The sequence below is a fragment of the Rhamphochromis longiceps genome, unplaced genomic scaffold (genome assembly GCF_057381845.1).
Source record: "Rhamphochromis longiceps isolate RC_006_pf unplaced genomic scaffold, R_longiceps_female_GT1.1 unmapped_scaffold_4, whole genome shotgun sequence".
Lineage (NCBI taxonomy): Eukaryota > Metazoa > Chordata > Actinopteri > Cichliformes > Cichlidae > Rhamphochromis > Rhamphochromis longiceps.
The window spans coordinates 2,889,460-2,907,298 of NW_028187224.1; the positions used below are offsets into that span (position 1 = coordinate 2,889,460).

Here is a 17,839-nt window from a genome sequence, read left to right on the forward strand (position 1 = left end):
GTGCTGAGTGGAGTGTAAAGAGTGTCTCCTGTTACAGAAACACTCTGACTGTTGAACAGATAGTTCAGTCTGTACATGTCTGTCTCTTTCACTCACAAACACGTTTTCAGATTCATGGATTCAATCAGTTGATGTTTGAAACTCTTCTAAATGATTCCTTGTAAACTTCTTCAGTCACAAACAAACAGGAAGTGATGTCACATGTGTTCCTGTCCACACAGCAGAATGAGTCTATTGCTGACAGTGATGTACAAACAGAGTGAGCATTTCTGAGGCCCAAAATAAACTGAGTAGTTCACTGAATGAACAATGGACTGTGAGCTCAGTTCCTTCATCATTAGTATGGATTATATATGTATATGTATTATATTAGTATCATATATATCAGGTGCTGCTGCTTTCAGTCATTGTGCAAATGTGCTGTTTGTAAGCTTGTAAAGCTGCAGTCAGCTGAGACTGAAGAAGTCACCTGATCAGTGAGCAAACGTTTCTGAAAACGTCCAGATGAACAGAATCAACCTTTTGGGATCAGCCAGCAATGCAGCATCATTGTTGTTCAGCTTCAGAGGTTTGCAGGAATGAACTGATGACCAGAAACAGCTGCAAAGTCCAAGAAAATACCAGCTGGAGTTCAGCTGCATTTGAAGAAGTCAAAGAAAAGTAAGGATGGCAAAGGGCGACGTTTTCTTCCAAAGAGCTGCAAACATGGTCGACGCCTCATTAGAAGAATCATCTGGACATTTGTGAGGAACTCTAACCAAGAAAGCAACGTCACACAGATCCAACAGACAGTTTCCATGACTGCAAGTGTTGAGTGGAAAAATGCTACATTGCATTATTGCATCCTCTCACCACAGGAGGCGCTGTTGGCACCACTGATTGCTGATCAGCTGTTCTCTGATGATCTGATTGATACTGTGAATAACGGGACTCACTGAACTCTGTGACACAGTGAAGATTACAGAGTTTAACTTCACCCTTTAAGACTGACCACAGAACCAAGTCCGCCAGAGCTTTTGTTATATTTTTACATGCTGTGGAGCCATTTGTGGGAGCATTTCAAGTTGCTATACATCAATACAACTGTTATAGCCCTAATTTTAATAATATGTATGCATTAAGTCCATAGTAACTACATAAACTGCAAAAACAACCTCTGCTCATCCATCTCTGTGTGTATCAGGATACATTTGGTTCATAATACACAGAAAAATCAGAGTTATTACCTGTAATAAATGTGAAAGATTCCTGCAGTGATAACCAGGCAGGACTGAAACACATCCAAGCCGTCACCACGGTAACAGCACCGCCCATCCACAGGTGAGGGGAGGAGCAAAAAGAGGGACTTTGACCATTTTATACTAAAAACACTCAACTAATGTTTCTAATATGAAACAAATAAGCCCACATTAATGTGAGCGTTTATTAAATAATAATAATGATGATTTCCTCCTGATCTCATTTCCACAGCAGAGAAAACTGTGGTGTATATTGAGGTGGAGGGTGTGGTCTGTGGCTCAGGTGTAGAGTGAGGGTGGGGTGCACCACAGCAGCATGCTGGGACTGCTGAGGGTGGAGGAGGGAGTGATGATGACATCAGAGCTGCAGCACAGAGACCAGTGAACACACAGTCTGTTCATCTTTGCATAGATACAATATACAGCACAATATTGAATGACAGACACGCTGTGGGAGCTTCCACAGATACACTGACGTCAGCATCCAGAGTCCTCCTGCTGCTCCCCCCTCAGAGCCCCGTGATCAGCACCAACACATTCAGTTAGATGACAGAGTCCAGCTGCAGCTAGAATCAGCTCCCCTCTGTGAACAACAGCACAGCGTCAGTGTTTCACACTCAGTGAAAGGAGGAAACAGCAGAAGAACACCATGTGTGCTACGTTTCCCAGGACACACTACAAACTGCACAAATACAGAGCAGCACGTGGAAGGACCTGGAGCTGCATTTACAGAGCTGCAGACAGCGTGATGTCCTGTATGGACAGGTGGAAGGAACCAAGTCCTCAGCTGGAACACTCGTGTTTGTCCACAGACAGGAAACACAGCAGGAAACTTCCTCACAGAAGTGCAGCTCATGGATAACACACTTCCTGTCAGTCAGAATGAGGCTGCAGCCAAACACAGAAAGGTGTTTTTGTCCAGATGAGCCCAGAGAAGAAACACGAGTGTTCACAGACATCAGAAGCTCAGAGAGGTGAAACATGAGGTTGGAGTCCTCGTCAGCATCCAGAAGAGCTGCTGTGAAACCCTGAGTACTCATGACAGACTCTGATGGCACAAACACATCATGATTCAAACAGAAAGACAAACATGGAGCTCCTGATCCTCCTGCATGAGAACAAGCTGACATGAGCGCTGTGTCTGAGAGTGTCTCCCTGTCACAGTGACAATAACACAGCTGCTGCTCACAGTCATTAAACTGACCTGAGGTCAGCTGTGCCCCTTACATATGAACCATGTGACCTCACATCAGTGCTGTGGATGACTGTAGTCATAGAAGAGTAGAGCTGTAGCAGGTGGTGTGAGGAGGAGGTGGTGTATTCTAGTTAACGCAGTACTGAAACACTCCAGCAGAGGGCGCTGTTAAGTCCTTATTGTAACACAGTTACTGTGTGCAGTTAGACTTCATACATAATCTGCACTTATTTCCATCAGACATGCTGTCAGTAAATGATTGGTTTCTATTGATTCTACTTCCTGTTGACTCGTTTGATGACAGTGAAACAATCACAGCTGATTGTGTGATGATGTAAACTGTCACTGTTACATTCAGTGTGTGTGACATAATGTTAGTGCAGGCTGATAACAGCCTGGTTCTGTTAGAAACACATGAACGTGTCCATAGATCAGTGTGTGTTTAACATGAGAGCTTCAGCCCTGCTGATGTGTTAAATAAAGACATGCAGGAAAACTGATGAGACTCTGAAATAACTCTTTATATTTATAATGTAACTCTGCATCAAAAGAACAACAAAGGATCCCAGACAGGTTTCTGTGAACAAAGACCATTCTGATGTTTCTGTGTTTCTAACACTTTGACATTATTAGTAAACAGACTGCAGTGAGCAGCATTTATAAAGAGCTTCTATATAAAGATATGACAGCTGTTTGACAAGTTTATCACTCTGTGTTTGGACCTGATCAGTCCAGCTGTTTACTTGAAACATGTTCATTTACCTGTTCTGTTATATTCATGTTCTTGTCTCTGTTGAAAACACATTTTAATGTCCCTCAGATTTTTCTCCCAGATGAATAAATATAAAAATGACACAAACTGACTGCAGCTACTTTTTGTCCTTTCTGTCAAAAACCTTCATGTGACTCATGAGAGACACGTTTCAGCTGTTTGTGACAGATCAGAGGCCAACAAGTCATTTATAACACTTTCCATCATTGTTTAAAGTTCTCAGTGTTTCTGTGTTGCTGCGTATAGGATCTCCCAGCATCATCACTGTGCTGTCCAATCATTGTGTGCGAGGTTACCCTTATAGTGCGATGTGTGTTTGCACAAAGAGAAGCATGTGTGTCAAATATAAATAAGCACAGAACAGAAACAGCTGCTGGTTTCTTCTGTTTAGAGTCAAGTTAGTGTTTTGTGTCTTTGTTTGAGGCCTGATGTCGAGCAGAGGTGTGTGTAACTGCACTGGTCTGTTATATGTGTGAAGTGTGTGCTTCTCTTCAGCATCATCTTTGTCACTGCTGATTCCTTTGTGTCATCATGTGTTGAGAAGAGAGAACAGTTATAACGGAGGAGCAAAAGGAAGCCCTGAAATCTGCATCAACAAGGAAGTGTTGGCTCACCAGTGATCCCAGCAGAGCCACTGGTTTGGCTCCAGTTGTTCTAGATTCAATGATGTTGTTGCTACAGATACATGTCAGCATCTTTATTGTAGTAAAGTCTTGTAATGTGAAGATAGAAACAAGGCAGCAAACAGCTCCATGATCTGATCTTAATGATGTTGTTTTTATTCCTGTCTGTCAGAACTGGATTGGAAACTATCAAAGGTCTAAAAACAGCCTCGACCCTCCCACAGAGCAAACTTTACACACGTCATCTTTCAGCTACAATCTTTGTTGCAGGGATCTTCTGCCAAACAAGGCTGAGAGAAGATTTCTTACAGCTGTCATGTTGATGCTGTTTCAGTCTTTGGGCAAACACACTCATATATTAGGGCTGATATCAGGGCTGCACAAGTTCTTTGTGTTTGTGATCATGAATAACAGAAGTGTGCCTGTTGAAGATCATGTTTCTACATTATTATATGTCCTGTTATTGTTCTGTGTTATATTCAGCTTTCAGCATCCTTTCCCAGCCCCCTGTTACACCATCCATACAAAGCCAATCTGACTGTGAGCCAATGTGTTTGTTTGTGTTGGATCAATAGATTTGACAGACTTGGTTCATCCAGAGGGAAACAGTCCAAATTCAGATCTAATGAAATGATGGAGGCTGTTTCCTACCACGGTGCTAATGTGTGACTAACAAGGCTCATGGTCTCCAGCAGACAAGCGCCTGGAATGAGGTGAGTGTTGCTTTGGTGGGTCTGTGCCCACGTCATGCATCAGGATTCATATTGGCAATAGTTCATATCTCTGTTCTTCAGCCTTCATCACAAAGCTGTGAAGGAAAAACAAACATCTAACAGGATCTGATGGATGCAAAGTCCACTGAGCTCTTTGTCATTTACAAACTTGTCCAACCAACAAGAGCACAGATGAAAAACACAGTGACAGTTAAAGGATTTTTCCATATATGAGCATAGATGACTTTCATATAGATTTTCAATGCAGGCTTTTGGTGAGCCGCTGGGTTCTGTCTAATAATCATCTCAGCATTTTACAATAGAACAGCTCTTTATTAGCTCTGCATTTATTGTTATTGGACATGAAACAAGGAAGCTGTTTCTCATTGGATGTTAGTTTCATGTTCATCAGGATCATTTTCTAAAGAGCTGATATTGAGACCATTTACTGCACTGGCTGCACATCCTGTCTACATTTCTCTGTATGTGCTGTGTTTGTCTTTCATATTTCTCCATATTGACACAAACAGTGAACAGCAGTAGATCTACTCTTCATCTGTTTTAGGCCCAGTGAAAGATCTGAAGCAGAAATGGTGTCATTAGGAGAAGAAGAGGAGAACAAGTCCGGCGAGGAGGCAGCAGCTCTTAAAGATGAAACAGCAGCTCAGCCCTGAGCTCAGAGAGCTGCACATGAAAAAGCTCCTCAAGCAGATCCTGTCAGAGGTTTGTCATCAACAGGAGGAACTGTTCACATCATAGGATGAAGATGCTGTCAGCTGGATGAAGAAGGTTATTTAATGGCTTCAACAACAAATACAGGAAGTGGACTTTCAAATACTAGATTCACTTTAGACTCACAGAGAAATGACTCAACCAGCTGTGTTTGATTGACTCCTTTGACTCTATGAAAGGTCAGTGTGTGTCTGCACACAGACTGTTGTGTTGGACTGTTATTCAGTTGTCTGCTGAATGTTTTCAAATGTCTGCATCTCAGCTGTGATGAGGCTGGGGGTCATGGGAGGCCACCGTAGCAGCCTCTTCAACATCATGACATCATCATAAATGCTGCTGGACTGTCTGATGGGCTGACGGTGAAAAAGCCGTCGGGAAGGAAACAGAAGACATTTCAGAGGCTGCAGCAGATTTCTTTGATTCGGGGCCTTTTTCAGCTTTATTGGACAGAGCAGTGAAGATAAGTGACAGCAAAGCAGAGAGAAAGGGGGCGTGGCCCGGGTCAAAGCCAGGCCAGCTGCTCTCCACCTCGTGGTCACCTGCTCATCCTAGTGAGCTCCACCAGCAGCCCTTTCACACACTTTACACTGTCAAACACTGTGTGTGGACCTCAGCTAACAACAGGCTACATTTAAGTCTGGACTACATGCTTTTATATTGTTTTTATTCCATCAGCAGCTCAACATCATGAGCAGCTTTGACATAAAGACATCAAACTCAAGCTGACTTTAAACTACTTTTAATACAGGGGCTCAAAAACAACAACATCTTTATTATATATCAGGACACAAAGTCATTTCATCTCAAAGGGAAACAGCTTTATTTGGAATAACCAGCACTATCAACTGGTTTGGGATCTCCACCAGTTTCATGTCTTTGCAGCTTCTCCAACAAAGTTCCTGTAAAATCAGCATGTTTGTCTTTATTGGTTTGATAGTGATTGATTATTCAGTCCCAATCTGCTGTCATCTAAAGAACAAAATGATGTTTCTATGAGTCACAAAGCTCCAGATGTTGTCGGCTTCACAAAGAAAACAAAGAACTTAAACACAAAGTGTTTGGAGCCAAAATGTTCCCAAGCTGCTCTTTTTGAAATGGCAGAGGTACAGTGGTGTCTAACAGCACACTGTGGAAGGCAAACATGTTATTGTTGGATGAAACTTCATGAATCCTTTGTAGATTTGAGCTGTTGGAGCCTTTCTTTTCTCTTCAGGTGTACAGATGCTGAGGAGGCAGGTGAAGCAGGTGGAGCTGTTGTGATGCTGGCAGAGGGTGTGTCTTAGTAACTCTGTGAGGCAGAACTGGATCCAACATTGTGGATGTGTTGATGTTGGAGCCATTAAGAGTCTCTGGCCACACTGTAGGATTTCCCTTTGATCCACTGTGGGGGCATTTTGGAGTCTGTCAGTGAAACTCTTCATGTTTGTGTTTGACTCCAGTTTATAGAAACAGAGAAATGTGTCATGCTTTTGTTCGGCCTCCACAAATACACACATTTGTTCATTGGTTGGACTTTTTGGAAGGAGACACATTGAAAACCATGTTAATAAGATCTTGTTGTTTCCTGTGGATCCGACACAGAGAGTGGACTTCAGACAGAAAGCGTGGAAGAGATTTTAGAGGCCGTGTGTGACAACAGGAAGTTTCTGTGTGTTTGCTGATCTTACATGTGGAAAACAACACGTGATGTTTGTGAAGTTCTACAATGATCATTGTTCTCACAGCATTTTGAGTGGGAACAGTTCAAACTGGGAGTAGTGGGAGTTATTTACTGATTGAAACAAGCTGAATGTTTCTGTGACGATGAAGATCAGCAGCTCAGCTGATCAATGAACTGACATCTATCAGTCGTTTCATGAGATGAAGTCATCAGCAGACATTTGTTCTGACTGTGTGATGAATGTCAGAACGTCAGGGCTCTGCTTTAGTCACTGCTTGATGATCATTGGCTCATTGTTGAATCCAGGGCCCAGTCTGACCTCTGACCTTTGCTGCAGGTCTTCTGTGTTATCTCCACTTTCATGTCTGATCTTCTGCTGTATCGTCCAAAATAAACATCTGGATCATTTCCAACACTTCAGCAGATCTTTAGTTTGGGCAGTGCAGCACAGAATAACACATATTGTACTATACTGCCCACTTCCTGATCTTATTGGATCTGTGTGTGAGGTTGGTGAAGGAAACACATGTTTACTGAGTGAGTCGCTGCCATTAGGAACTAGTTTTTATATCACAGCCTGGAAATCACACAGGACCATTTCTGCAAGTGAAAAGTCGTCATTGGAGGAAAATCATTGTGTAGTTTGTGCGACTGAAGAATTGTCCCAACTACATGTGCTGCTGACCTTTGACCTTTCCTTTAGGTGCACAGAGGAGTCTGTGGGAACATCCAGAACTGAGGCATCTTGTGTACAAACGTGTTCAGACCAGATGTCAAATGATGTCAGATGTCATCCGTGAATGGATGCAACTGTGGATCGTTCCAATAAAATGAGGCAGTTTTGTAAGTACAAGCCCACTACAACCCATCATCAACATTTTAAATTACATTATACATCTTCACTGATATAAAGCACCACTATTTTAACCTGATTCACTTTTTCCACCCTAACAGTTCATTCCTCAAATCAAACAAGATATTTGACCCTAAAAAAATGCATCAACAAATAATTTTGTAATAAAATATTTATTCTTCAACTTTTACAAGTGAAATCAAACAAGTGTGTTTAAGAGTGAAACCAGAGTGGAAGCTGCTCATATAGAGTCCAACCCAGGCTAAAGTAAGCTGAGTAGAGCAGCACCATCAAAGTGTCGGCTCTCTGAACACGGTGCAAGATCGCCATCTGCAGGACAAAACTAGTTTTTCTCGCCCTCCTCGTCAACATCAAGATGATGTCATCGTACAGCAACTGATTCCCTGTCCGTCTGGAACAAAGCATTTACATTAAAAAAGACATTTACAGAAAATACAAACACCAACAACACATCTCATCATCACATGATATTTTATTATTTATTATATTATATATTTTTATTGTACCATCAACATCAACAAATACCAGCATATTTTCTTTGAGATTGAGTAGAGTGGACCTTTCCCTTGGTTCACTTCCTGCTCGCAGCATCAGCTGACCTCTGACTTCCTGGTTAAGGTCTCTCAGCGTTGACTGGAATATCAAATCGGACTCACACCATGTTCTTGTAATGTGGTCATGTCTGTCCGCTGTTTGAAGAGCATCTCTGGCCTAAACACAATAGGAAGAACAACAACACGGCAAAAAAACAACAACACATTTCCATATTAGATGAAGGGCACCGTAACTGGAAATGGTAACATTCATCTGATGCTGCTTTGGATTTATCTTCTGTTTTAGACCAACTTTGATCACTTCGAGCCATCTTAAGTCCGTTTGTTCTTCTCACTCACTAACGTCTCGTATGATTTCAGATCCCTGCTGTTCCCCAGCTGCCCTGTAGGTGGCCTCAGTGTGTCTCACACCATTTACAGATGATTACAGGTCGTTTACAGTTCAAACAGGTCCAACATAAGAAATATGCAGAAAATATCCTGCTATAACAGTTTGGGTCAAAGTGCAGATGTTCCAGATGTTCTGAGTCTGTCTGTGTTTCATGTTAACATGTAGATGTTGGACCAAAGTGAAGCTTTTTGATGTGACAGCAGGAATGTGAAGTGTAACTCTGAGCTGTAGGAAATGAAACTAAACGCACTTTTTCTCCTTTATTTATAGGAAAGTGTAGGAGAGCAACAGATGAACAAGCGTTACTGTAACAGGAAACATCAGAGGACCTTTATGTTCATCATCATCACTGTTTCCTTGTTCTGTCACAAACACACAACACTTCCTGCTCTCTCTCTGATGGATCTGATTGGCTGTTTCATTCACAGGAGGTCAGGGCGTCACACAAACAGCTTTAACTGCACAACGACACACTTTAAATCATCTGCAGACAAACCTGTGTGTTTGATTTATGAAGAAATAATAAAGACGTGTGTACAGCTGTCCATGAAGCAGCTTCTCACACAAACTCTGACACTTCAGCCACTTTAATTCCTGCAAAGCTGCGTAATAAAGAGCTGTGACTGCTATGAGCTGCTGATGATGACTGCATGAAGCTCTCAGCTGAAGCTTCTTTCATTTATTTTAATGTTAATGTCGCCTTTTTAAGTCTGTGTGAGGATTTTAATGACACACATTAAAGGAGCTTCTTTGATTAGAACCAAATTCATGTTGATTTTCAGCCTGAAATGATAAAAACTTTAATAATTCTGTTTATAATCATCAACCTGGAGACTAATGAAAAGTATAATAGTGAAAAAAAGCCTTTATTATTTGAGTAATGCCTGAATCTGCTCAGAGACAACACAGAGGTGTTGATGACAGTTTGACATTAACTGAATTAAAAACTAGGGCTGTCAAATGATTAAAATTTTTAATCAGATTAATCACAGCCTAAAAATTAATTAATCATGATTAATTGCAACTCGAAATATGACCAAAATGTGTGCAAACATACGGACAGATAGCGGATTTTTACACACTTGTTAGTGTTATTTAATGCTAAGACCACGCTGAGTGGCCTGCGTTCACTCAGCGTGGTCTGACGTAGGCTGGGTGTTGTGCTGGAAGCGAATTAATCACAGCCTAAAAATTGATTAATCGCAACTCGAAATATATGTGTATATGTGTATATATGTGTAAAAATCGGGACAGATAGTGGTTTTTAACACACTTGTTTGTTTTATTTATTATTAATTGTGAGTACAAACAGTACAAGCAGAACAGGGCTTCAAATAATTGTGAGGGATTTTTACTGAATGTTTTCCACCCGTTTAAATCTAGCACATTGTTTTATCCATATACATCTTCAAGTTCACAGAACATAGGCCTAATTCAACAGGCAAAATAGAAAAAATCTCCAATCATCCTTTTGGGTAAGGTAGATTAGTGCAAAAGAATATGAACAACAGTGAAAAGTATTGTTTAAATCACATTCAACCATAGAACAAGCTCTAAACACACGGTCCTCTGGTCTACTCATCCTTCAGCCAGTTGCTGAGACAAACCAACTTGTCCACGTTCTCTGAGTGCAGAGCAGACCTCTTCTTGTTCACAATGTGCCCTGCTACAGAGAACAGCCTCTCACAGGGCACTGTGGAGGCAGGAGTGGCCAGGTATCTGCGAGCAAGGCGGGCCAGCTGGCTGTGGGCTCCTGCATGAGCTGCCCACCACTGTAAGGGACAGTCCTCTAAGGCAGTGCAGGGCTCTGCTCTGTAGCGCTGTATGGCTCTGTCCTGCTGTACCTCCTCCTCTGACTCAGAGTCAGAGTCCATCTGCAGCAGGCTCAGCCTCTTCTTGGCTGGACCTTCTTCTGCAGTGTGTGATCTTCTAGGAGAGTCTTCATGCAGCATGCCTGCCAGTGTGGTCCACACTGCTTCTCTGTCAGTCTTGGGCACACTGCGTAGGTCTTTAAAACGTGGGTCCAGTGCAGTTGCGATCTGGAGCCATGCATAGTTGGTATGTTCCTGGCGGGAAGCAAGGTCTTCCTTAAACTTCTCTTTAAACCTCACCACATATGCAGGGTCCTCATCAGTTACTTCCATGACACGGCGCAGGTGGCAGAAGGCTGGTAGAACTACAGAGCAGGAGACGTAGGCCTCTCCTCCCAGCAGTTCAGTCACATATCTGCAGTGGAATACACACACACACACACACACACACACACACACACACACACACACACACACACACACACACACACACACACACACACAGATAAGACAGCAAATTAAAAAAAGCTTTTTAATACTAGGTAATATTAATAAAATATTTGATTTCATTTATTTTTTAAATAAGACATTTTCATAATAACAAAACTGATTTAAGATGTATGTTTGATACATTTAATCTAAACCTACAATTATGGTCACAATGACAGGCTCACCTGCAGGGCTCTAGAAGTGTCTCCAGTCTCTGGAGTTTGTCCCACTCTGGAGGCGTCAGGAGGACAAGTTTATGCTTTTGTTTATCCAGAGTCGCGGTTACTGCAGTTTGGTTGCGGATCAAGCGCTTCACCATCCCCAGCGTGGAGTTCCAGCGCGTAGGCACGTCCTGGGCCAACGGCTCCTGCTTGCGCCCCAGTGACACCTGCTCTGCGTTCAGCTCTGCTGTGTTTGCTGGGCTGTGCTTAAAATGGCCAACAATTTTGCAGCATTTGGCCAGCGCAGTGACAAAGCCACTGTCTGCGAGACTCACTGTGATGCATCTCTGTAGAATGTGCGCGGTACACGGCATGTGATTGAATGGCATGATGCGAGCCGCAGCGATCATATTGCGCGCACTGTCCGTGCCTACTGTTGTCACCTTCTCCTCAATTCTCCACCTGCGAGCAACAGTCTGGAACTGCTCTGCACAAGCCTCCGCAAAGTGCCGCTCTTCCGTTTTCATTATAGTCAGCGCAAAGGATGTCAGACCCCAGGCTTCAGTGATTAAATGCGCAGTAACTCCCAGGTAATTGTTATTACTCAATGATGTCCAGTGGTCTCCTGTCAGAGCCACGCATTCTGTGTGAACTAAAGCCTCTTCTTTTTTCTTTTTCTCCGTTTCATACAGTTCGTGGATTCGAATTGTTATTGTGCTTCTCGCTGGGGGCTTGTAGGACGCGTCCTGAGATGCAACCTTTAAAACATCCGCAAAGCCCTTGTCCTCCACAATGCTTAGCGGTCTACAGTCCTTTGCTATCCATTTGGCTATATTGTCGGTCAGTTTGTCCAAAGAAGACTTACCGAGTGGCCTGCGTTCACTAAGAGTGGTCTGACGCAGGCCGGGTGAAGCTGCTGCCCCGACAAACGCGTGTTTGGCATTAAGGTGGTATTTTAAGGTCGAATTTGAACGGTGAAATTGAAACTCTTTACTACAGTGAGTGCAAATTACAACGCGTTTGTTTATTGTCCCATCTATGTTCTTCTTGTATTTGAATTCCCCATCCAGAAGGCCATCCTGTTCCTGCTTCTCCATTTTCAGTGGCGCGGTAAACAAATCAAGTGGAATTATGGGAGCGACTTTTTTTTTTTTTTATCTGCGTGTTGCGCTAAATAGTTAAATATTCTAACATAATTAATTCCAAAATTTAATTATCGCAATTAATGCGTTAATTTCGACAGCTATATTAAAAACAAAGTGCTCTTATTGTGAAAATCTGCCTCCTACTTCTTTAAATCATTTTTATGTATTTTTTAACCTCACAGTGAAACATTGAGGCATTAATCTGACACAGTTTGATCAGCAGCTGTGTTTTCACTGACGTTTCACTTTGATTTGTTCAGACTGAGCAGAGAGGATCGGTTCTCTGTGTGCGCACTGCTGAGAAACACAAGCTCATTTCTGCTGTTTCATGAAAAGTGTTATGGAGGAACAAGAAGTTCAGCCTCTAAACTCTCAGCGTGAGGACTGAGTGAAGAGTTTCAGAGCAGAGAGTTTTGGCTCACAGCTTTTAGCGTCTACACAAAGAGACGATTACGCACTTGATCTGAGAACATCTCCACCTCCTACAAACAAACTCTCCTACGAGCAGCTGTCACAACCACAACAGGCAGAAGACTGGATTTCTTCAGGTCAGATTTACTGCAGTTTGCATAAATTGTGTGTCACAGACATTGTAGTTCACATTTGTGCGACTCGTTTAAATCTTCTCCTCCTGAAAGTGAAACTCTTACAAACACATCAGGCCACAACCTGCTGCAGGTTGTGCAGCAGGTTGTGGACATCGATTCATTAATGTTGAATTCTCTGCAGCTGCTCTGTTGCCATGTTGTTGCAGTACCGTATTTTCACGACCATAAGGCGCACTTAAAAGTCTTAGATTTTCTTCAAAAAGTACGGCGCGCCCTATAGCGCAGTGCCCCCTATGTGTTGTAAGGAGGACGTAGTAGAGAACACCATGAGAACGTTAAAGGGTGAAGTGTGGGCGTTGATCGTATATACCGGGACAATCGCACATACGTGTATAAAAGAACAGGTATGTGCATTATGCAGGACATCGTTGTTTTAACAACCCTGAAAATGGCAAAGAGACACGCTTACGAAGCACAGTTTAAACTGAAGGCCATCAGCTACGCGGAGGAACATGGAAATCGAGCAGCGGCGAGAGAATTTAAGGTTAATTTAATGAATCGATGGTTCACAAATGGAGGAAGCTGGAAAACAAGCTCAGAGAGTTATTCCCATACAGCTTATGACAAAATTTGATCCGAAGTGATTGATGGCCCTAATCACGACCTTTTGACCTCCCGCCCCTCCCCTCCGTGGGAAACCCCCGCGTGACGAATCGTATCCGGAGAAAGGGGGGTGGGAAACCCCCCGCGTGACGAATCGTATCCTGAGAAAGGGGGGCGGACCCCGGAAGCGCGCCATCTGTTGCTAACCGTGTCGAATTGCACCCCGAGAAAGGAGGGGTGAACCCGGAAGCGCGCCATCTGTTGCTAACCGTAACGAATTGCACCCCGAGAAAGGAGGGGTGAACCCGGAAGCGCGTCATCTGTTGTTGGGGGAAAAAAAAAAAAAAAAAAGTTTTTAGAGGGAGGGGGAAAACCTCCGGAAGCGCGTCATCTGTTGTTGGGAAAAAAAGTTTTTAGAGGGAGGGGGAAACCTCCGGAAGCGCGCCATCTGTTGGAGGGGAATAAAAAAGCAGAGAGAGGAGTCCGTCACAATTTCTAAGGCACAGACACAAGATGGATTTCCTTCTGCAGCCCCGCAGCGGTCCTGTGTCCGATGAGATCTGCTCTCCCAAAGAAGAAGGTTTTGAATATGACATATTCAAATACAGCATATTTACTATGGAAGGCATCGATCCGGACCTTATGACCCTACCGGAAATACTCCGGAAGTGTCTAGTCATTTTCAGACCTGTTGCATCATGTTCCCTAACCACAGCGGTGATGCAGCAGATGATTCTGTGATGAAAAGAAGAACTTTCTATCCGCTTGTAACCTTTAAGATACATCATAGCTTGTGATGAAAAGAAGAACTTTCTATCCGCTTGTAACCTACAGGCTGCCTATGTGTAAAAAATTGAATAAATATCGCTTAGTGAATACTACTTTTCCTTTTGAGAGTCCTTTTTTACAAGAGACTGAAAAAACAAACCAGCGACAGGCGATCTTGTTTCTCACACACACACACCCACCTCTGTGGGAAAGAGTCAACCATGAGAGTTTTGTCAACAGCAATTGTCCATTTGGCAAAACAAATATCCGTCTCAAAGCCGTATTTTACCGTTGCAGAAAACAGACGGCGTTCGCAAGAAGGCACACACACACACACACACACACACACACACACACACACACACACACCCCCACCCCGCGGGCCAAGGAGGAGTGAGTCAGCAGATATCAGTTTTGTTTTTTTCTCAATGCTTATATCCTATAACACGCCCTCCAAAAAATATTATTATTATTAAAACATCTATATGAGGTAGGTTTTGCGCAACCTGCTCCTTGTCAGACCAAAGTAGAGAGTTTTTTCTTCAATACTTTAACAATAAGTTTTCTCAATAGATAGAAAATGTTGATCCGCTGAGGAGTCAACATCCGATATTATCATTGCTTGTAACCCGGTTTCTTACATCTCCCCATAAAACTAGTCTTAGCGAGGAAAAAAGCTCATATTCGAATAAGTTTATTCCCCTCTGTGGGAAAGAGTCAACCATGAGCCGAGTTTTGTCAACAGCAATTGTCCATTTGGTAAAACAAATATCCGTCTCAAAGTCGTATTTTACCGTTGCAGAAAACAGACGGCGTTCACGAGAAGGCCCACACACACACACACACACACACACACACACACACACACACACACACACACACACACACACACACCGCGAGGCAAGGAGGAGTTTTTTTCTTCATTACTTTTTACAATAAGTTTTCTCAATAGATAGAAAATGATGACGCTGAGGAGTCAACATCCGATATTATCATTGCTTGTAACCCTGTTTTTTACATCTCCCCATAAAACTAGTCTTAGCGAGGAAAAAAAAATCTCATATTCGAATAAGTTTATTAAAGCACCCCCTCTGTGGGAAAGAGTCAACCATGAGCCGAGTTTTGTCAACAGCAAGAACAAGGTCAGACAGCAATTGTCCATTTGGTAAAACAAATACCCGTCTCAAAGCCATATTTTACCGTTGCGGAATGGGGGAAAACAGACGGCGTTCGCAAGAAGGCAATCAAAAAAAACAAACCCCCTCTAACTACCGGTATTGTCAAGAGAAAGATGCGAAAAACAGATGCTTCGCTAGACTAGGATAAAATGAGAGAAGAAGCGGAAGGGGAGTCGCTATCTGTGACAGTTCTACCAATCGCGAGGAAGAATCCGTGAATATTATGTCAGCATTCCGTTCAAACAACGCCGCCGATCAGAGGGCCATCTCGCCGGATCTGTTCATACCTCACCCCGGTAAGTTTTTTTCTTTACGACTTTAAATTATATATCAACAGAGATGTCAATAATTTGATTACTTTCTTTTAGATTTCTACATCAATGATTTCACGCAAGTGGACTATGGTACGTTTAAATAAGTATATACCATTTTTTAAACAAGTTTAGATAGACTTGATTTAACCATGCTCTGATACTTACAGAAACAATCGATAATGCAGTGAGTAACAGCAGAAATCCGGCCGTTTTCCACGGCGAATTAGAAGCCATATCCCCCGCAGAACCTCCGCTGCCGCCGCATCGAAGAGAAGACGGCACTATTTCCGTCTCCGCATACCGGGAGAACCGCGGAGAAAAAAGTTTTAAAATCGAAGGTAAACAATATGATGCATTATCAGCCATTTTGTTGAATAACAGGATGTGACGGAGTAATCCGAGTGTGCTATACCGCCCCTCTCGACCCGGAGCAGATTTTTAAAAAGTTTTGCTTTATTTCTCGACAGAGGTAACCGAGAATATACAGACCCCGCCGCAGCGAAAAGAAGAAGAAGAAGAAGAAGACGACGACGTTATTTTCGTCAACGCATACCGGGAGAACTGCAGGAAAATACCTTTTAAACCAAAAGGTAAACAATATGATGCAATATCCGTCATTTCGATAAATATCAGGATGTGGCGGAGTAATCCGAGTGTGCTATACCGCCCCTCCCGACTTGGAGTGGTATAAAGCGAGCTAAAAAGTTTTTTTTATTAAATCTTTCTCTTTTTTGTTTTATTTCTCGGCAGCCGAGATTGCGGATATACCTATTCAACCCCCCTCCGCTACAGACAATCGCGCGGAGGAGCGAGGTAAATAAAAAGTTTTTTCATTCTCGAAAAATAGGAAAGAGGAGGTTGTTTTCTTAAATCTCTTCTGTTTTATTTCTCGGCAGCCGAGATTGCGGATTTACCTAACCATTCCCCCGCCGCTACAGACAATCGGGCGGAGGAGCGAGGTAAATAAAACGTTTTTTTTCATTCTCAAAAAAATAGGAAGGGTGAGATTGTTTTCTTAAATCTCTTCTGTTTTATTTTCCCCGACAGAGACCGATACAGAAAATCAGACGGAAGAAAATCAGGCTGAGGAGGAACCGTCCAGATCGCCTCCTCTCAGGAGAGTGAGAGCTCCTCTCGGAAGACTGAGAGGTAATTGACGGGGGGATGAATCGATCCTATTAAACTTCTCTGGTCTATAAAAAATGTAAGGTTTAAAAAATACATTCTGTCCGTCTTTTCTTACAGCTCGACGGATGCTTCATAAGAAGAGAATCCTTGAAAAACTCGCTTTCATGTACGTCGCAACAGTTCGCACATATGCATCGATATACAGACACAAGGACCTGTAAAGTAAAAGCATGTAAAAGTCTGTGAATTAAGAAATAAAGAAAATCATGTCGGAAGAACACAGCATTCCTGAGGCTTTGTTGGAAGCCGTGGCAGAATTAAACAGAAACCATGAACATTTAGCCCCACCGTTAGAAAACAATATAGCCCCACCACCACCAAACGACCCACTACAACCTTTAGAAAACGCATTGCAGGTCCTCCTTCAAAACATTGAAAACGAACGGCTTGCCGGTCTACTGAACTTTGACCCTCTGCAGCCGATAGAAAATGCTCTTCAGCTCTACGACCGGCAGCAGGGGGAGGTGCAGCAGCAGGTGGAGCAGCATCATCAGCAGCACCCCAGGGAGGAGGAGGAGGAGGAGGACCGGCCTGCGGAGCATCAACAAGGAGGAGGATCTCGGGTACAGAACGATGCGGTGACTCGCCGCGAACATTTTAATAATTTCGAAATAAGGCGAGTATTTAACATTCCCTCTCCGGATGAAGCGAGCGACCTCGCTCAATTTTACCTCAACGTCAGGGATAATTTTGTAGATCTAGCGGATAGGGTCAGACCGGAAGGTAGTCGTAACGACCGGGTTCAACTGGAGATCATCAGCGAGCACGCGCGAAATCACTCTGTTTTTAACGTCGATGACGAAAGCGCTGAAAACATTGTACCGGTTTTTGAGGACCTGCTAGCCAGGCTGATACAATCAAACGGAGCGATCGTCGCAGGCT

General features: G+C 43.0%; 3 protein-coding genes across 4 annotated transcripts in view; 2 read left to right on the top strand and 1 right to left on the bottom strand.

Moving 5' to 3' along the window:
• LOC146640694 (protein NLRC3-like) overlaps positions 1 to 282 on the top strand; it is a 23,840-nt gene extending 23,558 nt beyond the window's left edge. The window contains exon 9 of one of the 2 annotated variants that reach the window (XM_085400040.1): positions 1 to 282. This exon is cut by the window's left edge and continues 532 nt beyond it. In XM_085400040.1, the coding sequence (XP_085256166.1) occupies positions 1 to 7 (7 nt within the window). In that variant the 3' untranslated portion in view covers positions 8 to 282. The other variant, XM_085400038.1, reaches the window with a different exon arrangement.
• A 9,502-nt stretch (positions 283 to 9,784) lies between these two features.
• Positions 9,785 to 13,309, bottom strand: LOC146640695 (E3 SUMO-protein ligase ZBED1-like). The gene is made up of 2 exons (XM_085399914.1): positions 11,238 to 13,309; positions 9,785 to 10,978 (listed from the first exon to the last, which is right to left on the bottom strand). The coding sequence occupies exons 1-2, from the start codon at positions 12,308 to 12,310 to the stop codon at positions 10,327 to 10,329; spliced, it is 1,725 nt and encodes a 574-aa protein (XP_085256040.1). The 5' UTR covers positions 12,311 to 13,309; the 3' UTR covers positions 9,785 to 10,326.
• Positions 13,310 to 15,677: 2,368 nt separating this feature from the next.
• On the top strand, positions 15,678 to 17,167 carry LOC146640696 (uncharacterized). Its single transcript, XM_085400079.1, has 8 exons — positions 15,678 to 15,751; positions 15,824 to 15,859; positions 15,937 to 16,107; positions 16,237 to 16,359; positions 16,520 to 16,582; positions 16,666 to 16,728; positions 16,817 to 16,918; positions 17,015 to 17,167. The coding sequence occupies exons 1-8, from the start codon at positions 15,679 to 15,681 to the stop codon at positions 17,116 to 17,118; spliced, it is 735 nt and encodes a 244-aa protein (XP_085256205.1). The 5' UTR covers position 15,678; the 3' UTR covers positions 17,119 to 17,167.
• The last annotated feature ends 672 nt before the right edge of the window (positions 17,168 to 17,839 follow it).